Below are 13,788 nucleotides of genomic sequence, written 5' to 3' on the forward strand. Positions count from 1 at the left end.
TGGATGCTGATGGGTGGCTGTAGGATGCCCGGGCGCAAACGCACTCGGGACAGACTGCAGAGCCGGCCTTGGCAGCTGACCCGAAGAGGCGACGAAACAGCCTGGGTCAGAAGTGACGCAGGTTTTGAGCACAGAGGAGAGACTCGGATGGTAGTGATGCCATTGAGAGAAACGTGATGATGTCAGGACTTGGAGTGGACTTTATGGCGTGAAAAAATGAGTTTTGTTTTGGATAGGTTAATTTTTAGATGAATCCTAGTAGAGAGGGCAAAGACCAAGATGGTTTGGGACTGGAATTCAGCAGACAGGTTTGGGTGTTGAGATGTCAACTTGGAAGGATCCTTGTAGAAAACTGTAGTCCAGACTCTGCTGGTGAGGGAGTTGCTGTGCCACAGAAAGACGAGAACCGGTCCCACCGACTATAGGAAAGGGGGTGACAGGGCCTGAAGGGACAGAGACACAGGTGTCTGGCGGGGAGGGTGGATGGTGTGGAACACACACACACACACACACACACACACCACCCCACCCCCCACCAATGGTAGAAAAGTTAAATGGAGTATTTTTGCTAAAAATTTATGGGGTATCAATTCTGTATTAATTTTGACTACTCAATCTTAATTACTAACTTTCTGTTTTACATATGGGGGTGGACAAAAGCAGGTTTACAGTTGTGAGTACAGGAAACAGTTTATTCTTGTATTGTTCTGTATTCATTGGTATTTTTCCAAATGTACAACTGTAAGCCTCCTTTTGCCCACGCCTGTACACCTAATCCACCAGCCTGTAACAAATTCTGATCCAATTTGGAAGCTGTCTGGGTAATGTATGAGCTTCCAAGGAGCTCAGCACTTCCAATTCTGATTTTTATAGATGCAAGGAAAGCAAAATAAGAAGGTAGGAAAACATAAGAATTTTCGGAGTCGTAGAAACGGCAGGCTTTAGTACATTTACTTTGCAAATCTTCGGGAGAATGTGGAACATTCTTCCTCTTAGGATGTGAAGTGGCCCATCTGCTGTCCGGCGTGCCCGGTTTTTAGCAGTGACATCAGAGTTCTGTGTCCTTCCGCTCACTGGGCGAGGCAGACGAGCTTCTGCCCCGTCGTCTCTTCGCTCCTCCAGCCCATAGATTTGGGTCATTTCCACCAGCCCTGCTACACCTCCTAACCAGGAGACTCAGAACACCTGGGCAGACCTCCCAAACCTGAGGGTTTGCTGAAGTTCTCTTTATCTGTGGTTTGTTTTAGCTTCTAAAATAGGTAGCTGGGAAACTAGTGCATTACATTTCAGTCACAGAAGTGATATATAAGTAATATTTGACACAGGTGGTTCACACTTTGAGAACTTCTGAGAACACACCTATCAGAAACAGGAAGGTCTTTGGTTAATCTTAGCATATGTGCCAAGTACTACTGAAATACAGTCATGAGATGTATTCTCTTATTTCAATTTTAGGTAAAGTTTTTAAGATATAGGTTGACACCCATAAACATCTAGATTGTAAACAAAAGGTTTACTCCATCAAATGTTATAACTTCAAAAGAAGTTAACATGTGGGTGGGAATTGTGGGCTGTTATTTGCAAACTTTCAATTTCTTGCAGAAAGTTTTAGGTTAACACTAAAATTTTGGCAGAAAACAGATCTATAGCTTTAATATTAACATCCTGGTTATTACCATCTTTCTTTAATTTATTTTATACCTTTAAAACAAGGTTTTAATTTTAAAGAAAGAGAAATGTATCAGTTACATAATGGATGGTATTTAACTCGTAATGTGAATGTTACTTATTTGAAACCACAACTAATATGATGGAAGCCTCAGGAATTTGTGCAGTTGCCGTTAGGGGTTTCTTTGCCCCACAAAAGGAGACTTAGACAAACCACAAATCAGAAGCCTCAACAATTAAACTAAAAGAGAACGTTATTAACATAATATGCGAGGTTAACTCTGCAAGATACTCCACACCCTTATCCAGGGCCGCAGGGTTTATTTGTAGATGTGGCGTTCCTGGCTTCCGGGGTTGCGCGTAAGGTTCAGAAACACACGTAGCCATTCGGGGGTGCAGATGGCTGCGGCCACTATTCTCTGTACAGGTTACGATGGAGTCACGTGCCGTGGCGCATTCAGGTCCCAACTCAGAATGGTAATGTCACAGGATGGAGCTATGGCAGGTCTTCTTCCAAAACTAACGTTTGTAGGGATTTTATTTTTGAAAGTGAAAGCCTAAGAGTAACAATTCATTGGCAGTAGTGGGGGAAAAAACAGGCATGTAAGTAGATTTTCAGAGGAAACATCTTTAGCCTGCAGCGGGTGCCCTGCACCTCCTTCCACGACACAGGTGCAGCCTTTCTTCACAGAGCACTGTCCCGTGCACCCTGGGACAGGTGTCTCAGCAGGTCCCACGTGCTGCTGAGTCCTGAATCCCAAAGCACTTTAAGATTCTTGACAAGTGAGATTTTTTTTGGTTGTGTATAAATACAAAAGCTAGCCACTACATAAAAGGAAAGAAGAAAATATAGCCCTTCACTTTGTACCTCATCAAAGATAAAGGTGAACATGGTTTATTCTCTTTGGAACTCAGACTCTCCCTTGCCTGCAGAGCCACATGGTGTTCCCACCGCACACCACACCCCCCACCACCCAGACTGTCTATGGAGTCACATGACAGCGCCTCAACTGTCATGTGATCTGGGGCAAAGAGAATGGAAGGTGCTTGTTTGCATGCATATTCTCCCCTTGGTAGATGGCCAGTCTCCCAAGTGTCTTTGATATTTGAACTTGAATATGAAGACATTGCTTTCTAATTCTAGCTCCAGCTGGGATTGTCTGTGGCTCTTGCAGTTGTCCTGGAAAATCAAAGTCTATTTTCCTACCTCTGAGGTGCTGGCAAGGCAGGATTCATAAAGCACTTTGATGATAGGCCACGAGTCATGGGGCATTGTGGTCAGGAGGCAGGCAGGCTTTGGACCAGAGCAGCCCAGCCTTGTGTGCCTTCTCTGCCAGTTACTGGGCCCTTGGACAAGTGCTTAAAGCTCCAGTCCTCAGTTTCCTCATTCACAAAATAAGAATAATATAATGGTTATGTCATAAGACTGATGCCAAGATGAAGTGAGCCGATATATTCAAAATATCTCACACACACCTGATAAAGAGCAGTTGTTATTGTTCTTTTGTATATGTATGCGAACAAAAATTTACCAGTAGATAACTAACTGCCATATTTACTGATAACTATAATTCATTGAGATTCCTTATCAACCTGAAAGTGGGGGAAAAGCCATATAGCCGCTAAGATGCAAAAGCTGATTTCCCTCCTGGGAATTTACATTGTCTATTCTCCTTGAAACACAGTTCCAAAGGATGGCCTCAAAGGCCAAGCTGCATTTGAAGAAATGAGGACAAACTACATCAAAGAGCTGAGGAAGATGGTAACTAAGTGTCCCAACAATTCTGGGCAGAGTTGGCAGAGGTTCTATCAGCTGACCAAGCTGCTGGACTCCATGCACGACGTAAGTACCGCCCCTGCTGCTCTCACTCGAAGGGTCAGACACCACACACTGTCCTCTCCAAGTGGAACTGGAGTGGAGAGCGTTCTCGGGCCTTTGGGAAGAGTAGAAGTAAGCTGTCCAGTGCAAGACAGCAAGAGGGGAGAACTGGTTGGGGGGTGGGGGTGGGGAGTTTTTCTTCAGATGACGTTCCTAACAAACTGCACTTCAAGACAAGGGTGGGCTTCCCTCCCCTTCTGAGCAGGACCTGAGAAATGCGCACTTCGACGGTAAAACCTGAGTCCTGGCCCAGGGTCAGATCAGGTTTCACATTTCTGCTTGCAGTTTAGGGAATGTTTGGTGAGTGAAAATGTTTGCTTTCGCGTTGCATAAACAGTGACCATCTTCTGCAGCTGTTAATGTAATAACCCAATCTTCCAAAAACATTTTTCGTGGGTCAGGGCCAGCTTGGACCACCTCAGCCTCTGCCAAATGTTGAACCCTACACTCACTAATCTTCATGGGAGTCACCTTTCCTGTCTCAGTGTAAATACAGAAAGCAAATTCTGAGCTGATTTCTTCTCATGTAACCAATTGTAGATGTGGCCAAGGTGTTGGCTAAAGGCTTCTACAAAATACTGGCACTGACCCCTTGCTGCATGTCATTGAAAGTGTGCTTCTCATTTCACTTTGTGTTTCCGCCAGTGTGGCTCAAAAAAAAAAAAGTTATATGTAGTCATGCTAATTTGGTTTTTCGTGTTTGTGAGGTTTTCATCCTTTTCTTTGGAAAATTCATCACCCAAGCCCAACCCATAGGTTTGCATAAGAAATTCATCTCCAAATATTTCTGTTGATAAGGAAAAGGGTGCAGGCCCGGTGCCCAATGCTTTAATGGTAATTAATCCTATTGCCCTAGTGGTTCATCCCCTAGAGAGCGGGTTATGCAGTGGAGTGCTAACTCTCTGTGGGATCTTTGATGAGAGAGGGTCACATTCCAGTCATCAACACTGACGACCCCTTGCATGTTGGGTTGACCTTTGCTTTCTCTGAACTTGTCGTATGGTGTAAGTCAAATTGCCAGAAGGTAAATTCAGTGATGGATAGTCCTGTTCATTACCAGCGGCCTAAAGAGTGTAGTTTAAAGGCCAGTGTTAGGAATCAGAGCTGATGGCAGAGGAGGATATGGGGAACACGGCAAAGGAGGGCGTCCTCAACTCACACGAGAGGAACTAAAAGGAAACTGGAGCCCAGAGTGTCGACCATCTGCATGAGAACAGGGGCGCCGTCACTGCCTTCTGCTGGTTGTGTCAAAAGTCCTTCTGAGTACAGCTCAGAACGGGGCTTCGTTGCTCTTTCTCGCCGAGTTCTCTTGTTTGTTCAGGTGGATGGGCAGACAACAAGTGCAGCTAAGTGAGCGTGCAGTTATCACAGTACGTGTTAATAGATCGTGCGTTTTGAAGCAATTGGCATGGAACGAGACAACAGGAAAAAACTGTCTTTTCGACAGCCTTTCAGAATCTTTGTGCCATCAGCAGAGCAGCACAGAGCAAACATGCAGGGGCCACGGTGGTCCACATGCCCACCCACCCTCTGCAGCTGCTTCTGTGAGCCCCAGGGTGCTGGGCACCAGGCAGGAGCTCCGCGAGCAACTGCCAGGTGGCTGCATCCTGGGGGTGACTCTGCAGCACCTCCTAGGGCGAACCATTGTCCTTTCAGTGTTTTTAAATCAAGGTCTGACAGAACACAGTAAGTTGAACATATTCGAAGTGTCCATCTGAGAGGCTTGACACGTGCACACCCACAAAGCCGTCATCACAAAACTCACGACACATCTGGCACCCCAAACCTTCCCTGGCGCCCGTTTTTAACTTTTCTTCCTACCTCCACCTCCCTAGTTGCTTTCTGTATTGCTTTCTGGCTAAAGAGCTCAGATTGTACATTCTAGAGTTGTATATATTCTAGACTTCATGCCATCTATTAAAGCATGTATTCTAAACTTCGATATACATGGAATCGTGCAGTAGGTGGGCCTTGCTGTCTGGCTTCCTTCACTTCCCGTGATTCTTTTGAGACTCCTGTGTCCCACTGTGTCCGTCAATACATAGTTGTTCTCACTGCCGAGCAGCACACATGGTACCGCTTTCCCACGTTTGGGAAGTCAGTCACGTGTGAACGGGCACGTGGGCTGTTTCCGACTGGGCACACTCACAGGTGAAGCCACATGGGACGTCTCTGTGTGGTCCTGGAGCAGGCGTTGCTCTCTTTTTCCTGGGCAAGCAGCTAGTTGCGGAATGTCTGGGTCGTCTGGCTGAGGCGTTTTCGTTTTTCATGAGACCTCCAGCTCCCCCCACCCCCCCACAAAGTGGCTGTGCACCAGCACACTCCCTTCACAATCCGTCCACATCGCTCCACACCCTTGCTGACACTCGGAGTGATTAGTCCTCCTCGTCGGAGTGCTGAAATAGCTGTGTGGTGGCATCTCACGGTGGTTCAGTTTGCATTTCTCTGATGATTAATGATCTGATCTTGTGCTTATTTACCATCGTTAAGTCTTTGGTATAGTGTCTGTTCAGCTCTTTGGCTCATTTTTTTTTTTAAATTGAATTGCTTGTTTTTAATTGGAGTGTTGAGTTTTGAGAGTTCTTTGTACATTCCAGATGCAATTCCTGTATAAGATAAATGATTTGCGAGCATTTTCTCCCAGTCTGTGGCTTATCAGCTCATTCTCTGAGCAGTATCTTCTGAAAAGCAGTTTCCCTTTCAGTGAAACCCAACTGATTCTTTCTTTCCGTGAGTCATGTTCCTGGTGTCTGAGCCGAGGCGAAAGAGCTTCTCCCCCAGACTTCCTTCTAGATGTTACTGTCCTTCATTGACTCGAATGTAGCCTTGAAAGCCATTTTTTCATGGTTTTTTTTTTTTTTTTTNTTGAGAGTTCTTTGTACATTCCAGATGCAATTCCTGTATAAGATAAATGATTTGCGAGCATTTTCTCCCAGTCTGTGGCTTATCAGCTCATTCTCTGAGCAGTATCTTCTGAAGAGCAGTTTCCCTTTCAATGAAACCCAACTGATTCTTTCTTTCCGTGAGTCATGTTCCTGGTGTCTGAGCCGAGGCGACAGGGCTTCTCCCCCAGACTTCCTTCTAGATGTTACTGTCCTTCATTGACTCGAATGTAGCCTTGAAAGCCATTTTTTCATGGTTTTTTTTTTTTTTTTTTTTTTTTTTCTGAGCAGTTTGGGTTGTTTCTGGTGGCAGGGTAAATCCAGTCCCTCCTACTTCATTTTGGCTGGAAGGAGAACATTCTTCGGGGATCACTTTTTATCATTTTAATTCTAAAGCCTTTATTTTAAATGATAAAAAAAGTTTGTTCTCAGAATGAACCTAACAGCAGCATCTTGAAAGTCCTATTTATATTCCTGTTCCAGACAGAACATTGAAAAATGCATCGTGCGTCTAGAGGGACCTTTCCCACATGTGTGCTTGCATAGACTTGAGACTGCCCACGGCTTGTTCATTAGAGTAAATTAGTGAATCAGCATTTGTAGAATTGTCTTCCAGGGAACAAAGAGCTACAGAAGGACCAGCTCTGCACTCAGAGCCGAGCTCTGATCACCTCGTGGAAAGAGTGTTTGTTCCTAAGAGTCCCACACGTAAGAACACTATGAATGTAAATTCAGCTTTAAAAAGTGTGCGGTTTATGCCACCCTTCAGGACACATGTGCGCAGATCTCGGGACACGTGTGCACAGCTCTCGGGACACATGGACTTGCCCCGCATGGTGCACACGCAGTGGCAGACTGTGCCAAGGTGCGTGAAAGGAACATTATTTGAAAGAACAGGTTGGCAGTTAAGTATCTGAATTGGTCAACAACTTTAACGAATCGTAAGCCCTCTGACATGCCTGTGAGCATCAGTTTTTCCCAAAAAAGGTTTCGAAGAAAGCGACTGTGGTCAGGCTCCTAGGAATGAACGTGGTTCTTGCATTGCAGATGTTAGGGTACATGAAGCATAGAGACTCCTTATTCTTTTAGAGAGAGCTGACAATTCGTCATTTTCTAGTTTGCCACTCTTGCTAGTGGTGGCAGTTAATTTCCTGTGGGAATAAGAAGCACATTTCTAATGAACCTATTGGTGACTTCATTCATAGAGATCAAGGGCTATTTATGTTATGATCAGTATTTAGAACAGTTAGTAAATGTTGAAGATGACATCAGTAATACTTCTTAGAGGCAGAAATTACCCTCTTCCGCCAGACAGTTTCATGGCCATATTGTACTACTGTTTGACCTTGTAACCAACTTCCTTTCATTATGTCCTCTGGCAAAAATGGGCCTCACATCAATCAAATCTGATGAGGCCACAGAGGATTCAAAGCGAATGTGTGACACCAACCCAGTCCTCCGGTAGCTCAGGTTCTAGAGAGGCAGCGGGCACGTGGTACCCGGTAGTCAGGGGCTGAACTTGGTCAGTGGGACCTTTGGGAACATGTGCACACCCACGTCCACTCACTCATTGGCTCGTGCGTCAGTGAGCCCCTGCCAGTGCACACGTGAACAGAATGCTCGTTCTTAGGAATCGTACACATTTCTGGTAAAGGAAGGTGTCCATCTCATTGAGCAAAATCTTTAGTGTCTAAAAGTATCAGGCATTGTCTTAGGAGAAGAGACCCCAAGCCTGGCTTCCAGGAGCCTTCAGCCTGCTGCGGGCAAGCAGGCAGCACTGGACTAGGCAGGGTGCCGAGAGCTCCGAAGAGGCGAGCGCAGCGTGCACCGCGGGCTCACCGACAGGAATTCTGAGTTGATAGAAAGCCTTGTCAAGAAGTATAGGAGCCAGCTGTGCCAGGCAGGGATCATGGAAGGCTCCCAAGGTGGGTGGAGGGGGTCAGAGGAAGAAGAGAAAGGGGCACAAAGAGGGATTTCTCAAGGCCCAGGGACACCAATGGCAGCTGGAACCCTCTTGCCTCTGCCTGGTGCTCCCAATTCCCCATGATGGTGGAGGGAACTTTGGACTGATGGCAGCACCAGGTTCCAGGCCAGGGCGCCTTGGAGACCAGAAAACCAGCAGTGAGGGGCATAAGAAATAGCCACGTGGGACTTGGCGCTCCCGATGCATTGGCTCCTCCTGGGCGCTGTCTGGAGTGCATCGTCTCTGCAGGGCACGTGCTACATCCTGGGGGCAGTGGGCCTGGGGTTTTGTTAAAATGGCAAGCATGCTGAGCAGCCGCCAAGACATAGTGGCAGGTCTGTCTGCACCTGCACCAAGCAGGCTTCAGGGTGGAGAATTCATCTCTGCAGGCGATGGTGAGCCCAGGTAGGGGCCACCTGTCACTGGAGCAGATACCGTGGTGTGTCACTCAGACACTGTAGACGCTGTCCTCAGCAAGACCGCAGGAAACGTGGTGAGGCCATCTTGCTGAGCGTCTGCCTCTGGTTCTGGGGGGAGGGCCCCACAGCCGAGTGGGTCTTTCCAGGCCAGGCTCCCAGAGCCACGGTTTCCCTCTGCCGGGGATGGGAGAGGCAGGCAGGTGAGGAGGGACCCTCTGGTTATGCCGTACCTGCCACACCTGCACACTGGGAGGCTTTGCCCTTCACATGAGGAGGGTGTGACGTTTCAGCGACAAAGTCACCAAAGAGATACTGATGCAAGACGTCCAGGCGATTAATCCTTATCGTTGTGGGCCACGTAAACCATTGTGAGACGCTTGTGCTCATCTGATTAGCAGGTGCTTTGGCATCAGGTTGTGGTCATGGTCACGTCCATTTTATCTTGACTGCATCTGAGGAGGTTGTGAGATGGATGCAAACCCGTTGTAAGCTTCTCTTCCCGGTCACGGAAGAATGCAAGCCCCAGGCCTGATTTGTTCCACTGTTTGGACAGCCTGCTGTTTCCACATTTGATTGTCTTATATCTTTCTAATTAGTTGTTCTGAGGCTGAACTAGGAGCCCACCACAGAATGTGACCCCAGGGAAAGCAGAAAGCTTGGCCCCAGGGGGTGCAGCAAGCCCATTTGTCTCAGTCAACATGGGCGCTTTACTTAAACTCATCAGCCTTCAGTTTCATCAGCTGCAAAATGGGAGTAATGCCCACCTTGTAGGGAATTTCTAGAAGTGAGTGAAATAACACGGAACGAGGCGCCCACCCACCCCACAACGAGGTGGAGAACCTTTGCCCAGCCTGTGTCTGGGTGTGCCCCAGGCCGTGTCCCTCCACCACTACGGAGCGTCCTTCAAGTGCAGACACACCCAAACAGGAGAGGACAGTCCAATGTTGGCGGGATGGAGCGAGGACGTCAAGTACAGCCCATTCCACCACGCAGGGCCCAAGGCAGATCCGTTCTGGTGGGGCACCACTCGGACCTCAGTCAGTGCGAGGGTTTCCACTTCAGTCCAGGTGCTCGCCTGTGTCAGCGCTCTGTGCTTCCTGCCAGGATTTACCAGTGGCGGGGTGGGGGGGGCAGAGTTGTCAAAAACATGTCTGGGGGTGGCACTTGAGTCACTTCCTAATTTGTTGAAAGGGTGAAAGGTGTTGGGTGATGGAATGACGATGGCAGATTGCAATGAGGGGACCATCAGGAAGGAACGATGATGGTCACCTCCTCAATGGTGGCTGAGCTGGGCGCTGTCAGAATGCAGGTAGGGCACGTAGAGGCTGGCTGTACTGCTTCAGTGTGTGAGAGAAACGTCCGTCTTCCCGTTGCTCAGGTGACAATGAAATGAGATTGACTCTGTATCTGCAATGAGGTGCCTGGCAGTTCCACAGGTGCGTGCGTGCGTGCGTGCGTGCGTGTGTGTGTGTAAGAGGATTAAGATTCAAGGCCATATTGTATCTCACTGAGTGAAACAACTATTTGATGTAATTGTTAGTGGTGTTCCTGCCTTCTTTGACAAGGCCGTGACTAAGAAAGATTCTAAAAAAGGAAGAGTTGTTTATTCCAAAGTCAGCTAAGTGAGCACGGCCTGATTTCCCAGAGCACCGGGGGATGGGAGGACACAGATTATGGGAGCCCACTCCTCCTGAAAAGGAAATCTGCTTGGCTGAAGATTCCCAGTTAAGTAATCGAGATGTCAGATCGTACTCCGTCTGGCCGGTGAAAACCGTGGAAGAGTCGTTCGTGGTTTTCAGTGTCTCTTCCACGCTCCCACAGTAGACAAGGGCCCTGTTCCTCTTCGCAAAGTCCCCACCGCAAGGGTGGCGCACTGCCCTGGGTTGGTGGTGCCGACTGTTTATTCTCATTCAGAACATTCTTATGTTTGTATGATTGGGGGGAAAGCATCAGATATGCTTAAAACTAAATGTGGGGAAAATGGGAAAAATAGGTCAGAATGTTGCTATTTTAGTGTGTGGATGAATAGGGGAAGGAAGACTCCCCATGGGTTTGGAGAGGTCTGGGCAGCTCAGGGACCCGTGTGTTTTAGGTGCTGGTGGCTGGAGCCACAAAGCCACCGGGAAGACGACTCCTCGAAGACAGGAAGGTGTCCTCCCCTGGTGTCCCTTCTTTGTTCACATGTCAGTGGCTTAAGGGCGGTGTCAGCCAGAGGCCATGATGGTGTCTCTGAGGACCCCTATTTTGCAGTCAGGTCGTATTGTGAGAGTGACTTACCGCTCCCCTCCACCTGGCCAGACACGCAGCTGGCCCTGAGGGTGCACTGCCACAAAGCATAGTCTCCTGGGGAACGCAGACGTCAACTGGGAGCCAAAATGCCGCATGGCAGGAGCCTGGGCGGAGTGTCTGGGAGGGGAAGTGGCGGGTGCAGATGGGCCATGGCATGAGGGCAGGGCAACAGCTGCTAAGCTGAGCCCCAGAGCTGGAGTTTGCCAGACTGACAAGGAGAGGCTCCTCTGTGGCAAGGAGGTTTTGTGTTCCAAGGGAGAGGGGTCAGGGTGATAGAGAGTTTCATTGTATCCAAGAACCTCAGGGAGGAATAGTGAGAAATGAGGATGCAGACAGTGAAGGGACCTATGAGCCACATGGTTTCAGGAAGCTATTGAAAGATCCTCAGTCTGTCTACCGAGAATCTAGAGCTACTCTGTCCAATGCAGAAACCACTTGCCGGCTATTTCCATGCAAATTAATGAAAATTAAGCAAAATTTTACATTGAGTTCTCACTGTCCACATTTCAAATGCTCAGTAACCACCACTTGGGGTTGGGGGGGAGGCAGGGAAACACGCAGAAAGTCCTATTGGACAGCGTTGACCTAGATAACCCATCAGAGCAGGGGCAGGAGGAACAAAGGGCCGGGAGGATGCCAGTGCAGTGGTCCAGGTCAGAGATATGGGCCGGGGGGGACCAAGGAGATCCTGACGTCGTGGAATGGATAGCTCTAGATGTCTTATGCTAGGATGTGGAAGGTCTAAGATGACCCCCGGCATTTGGGGGTAGAGTTCGGCAGGCAGGCCCAGCACTGAGGAGAGGCTGAGAGAGAGATTTGTGAGCACAGATGCTGAGCGTGTGTGGGTGCACTGGAGTTCAGCTGCCCTTAGGACATCCCCAGGGAAACGTCAGGTGAGCACTGGGCTCCATGTGGAGGAAGGTGAATGCTGATGCAGACGAGGAGGGGGCAGCGCACGGAGGCTGCTGAAGCCTGAGGGTAGACGGAACCTCCCAGGCACTGCTGTGGCGAGGAAAGGCCTAGAACTGAACCCAGAGGAAAAACCGGCCAAGGCTCCAAGGGACAGCTGCCTGCAGGGCCTGCGAAGGAGCTGCTGCTGGGGTAAGTGGGCAGAAAGAGCCACACAGGGGGCAAGCCAGAAAAGAACATGTCCCCCACGGTGCAAATGAGGGGTCAGAGGGGCAGAAGCTGCGAAAGGTCAGGTAGCAAACAGGCTGGAAACTTCCAGTAGTCATAGCAACATGGTCGTTATTGTGAAGAGTAGCTGATTGATTTAACTTGTGTTAATGCTCACTAGGTTTCCAGTAACTGCATCAGCAGCCACAAAGGAAACAGGCCCAAAGTTAACAACAACAACAAAATCAATGTGTTGTCCAGTAAAGCTCCTTAGCCAAAACTGCTTCAATAAATAGAAAAGAAGTATGAGTCTTTCTGTTAGGTGACAACACGTAGGTAAATGAGCATTTTGAACGTAGTTGAGGAAATGTACAGTTTTTGTGTTTATGTGTTTTAAGTGCAGCTGAGAAATCACAGCAGCTTAGCAAACTCTGCCTTTGCAAACAACCCCAAACAAGCTTTGCCATGTTGACCTGTGCAGGCGTAATTTGGAATCAGTGAAAGCTTTAAGTACTATGTACACATATGTGCACACTTTATACTAAAGGCATGAATGTCCTACCTGTGGCTATAGATGGCTGTCAGTCCCACTGAGGAGAGAGAGGTACAGGTGAGAGCTCAGCATCGCAGGCACCACGACAGTAAGGAGCCATTCGCGTCATGATTTTATCAGCGTCGTGCATCCCGAGTCCTTCCTGGCCGTCACTTCCATGTTACAACTGAATTGTGATGACAGTTAATTTTCACGTGTGGCCCCAGGGTTTTGTGTTCTCCGGTTGGCCATGGTTTTCTATGGCTGGCTTAATCTTGGTTGTTTCCTTATGTCTTTGGAAAAGGTTGATTTAAAATATTAATTTTCAGTGGCTAATGTGTAAACTATTTAAGACAGTGCTTACCAACTGGTTGATAGCCAGGCAGTATTCTAGGACAGAGTTGTATTATATTTGAGAGAAATGAAAGGAAAATAACCTGCAGTAAAAGTTTGTCATTTTTTTAATTGTGGTAAAACACACAAACATGCATGTATCACTGGCTGTTTGGACCTGTATAATTCGTGTTCCATGCATTCACATTGTTATGCAAAACATCTCCAGAACTTTTCATCTGCAAAACCGACTCTGCCTGTTCAATGACTCCCCACTCCCCTCCCCAGCAGTCACCGTCCAGTCTCCGTGAATCTGACTGCTCTAGGCTGCTCGTGTACGGGAGCTCACACAGGATCTGTCTGTTGGAAACAGCTCGTTTCACTCAGTGTGTTACCCTCGGATTCACCCGTGTTGTAGCGCATACCCCAGTTTCCCTCCGTGTTAGGGTGAGCAGGATCCCTGCTGTGGATCATGCTGCAGCCAACACGGGTACGCATACTGTCTCCCAGACCCCACTTTCAATGCCTGGGTCACATGATAATTCTGTGGTTAAGATTTTTGAGGAACTGCCCAACTCAGTCCCCGCAGTTTTCCACATTCCCGCCAGCAGGACACAGGGACTGTTTCTTTGCGTTCTCACCAACACTCGTTAATTGCTCCTTGATAGCAGCCGTCCTGGTGGGTGGGAGGTGGTATCTCGTTGTGG

At 48.1% G+C, this 13,788-nt stretch overlaps 1 protein-coding gene across 2 annotated transcripts in view; it reads left to right on the forward strand.

The window, feature by feature from the left end:
* Nucleotides 1-13,788, forward strand: part of NR3C2 (nuclear receptor subfamily 3 group C member 2) — a 294,312-nt gene that overhangs the window by 262,972 nt on the left and 17,552 nt on the right. For both annotated transcript variants that reach the window (XM_037058428.1, XM_037058429.1), the window contains exon 8: nucleotides 3,354-3,511. In XM_037058428.1, the coding sequence (XP_036914323.1) occupies nucleotides 3,354-3,511 (158 nt within the window). The remainder of the gene's footprint in view (nucleotides 1-3,353; nucleotides 3,512-13,788) is intronic.

Source organism: Sturnira hondurensis, unplaced genomic scaffold (assembly GCF_014824575.4).
Source record: "Sturnira hondurensis isolate 20B ecotype Veracruz unplaced genomic scaffold, ASM1482457v3 Scaffold0010128, whole genome shotgun sequence".
Lineage (NCBI taxonomy): Eukaryota > Metazoa > Chordata > Mammalia > Chiroptera > Phyllostomidae > Sturnira > Sturnira hondurensis.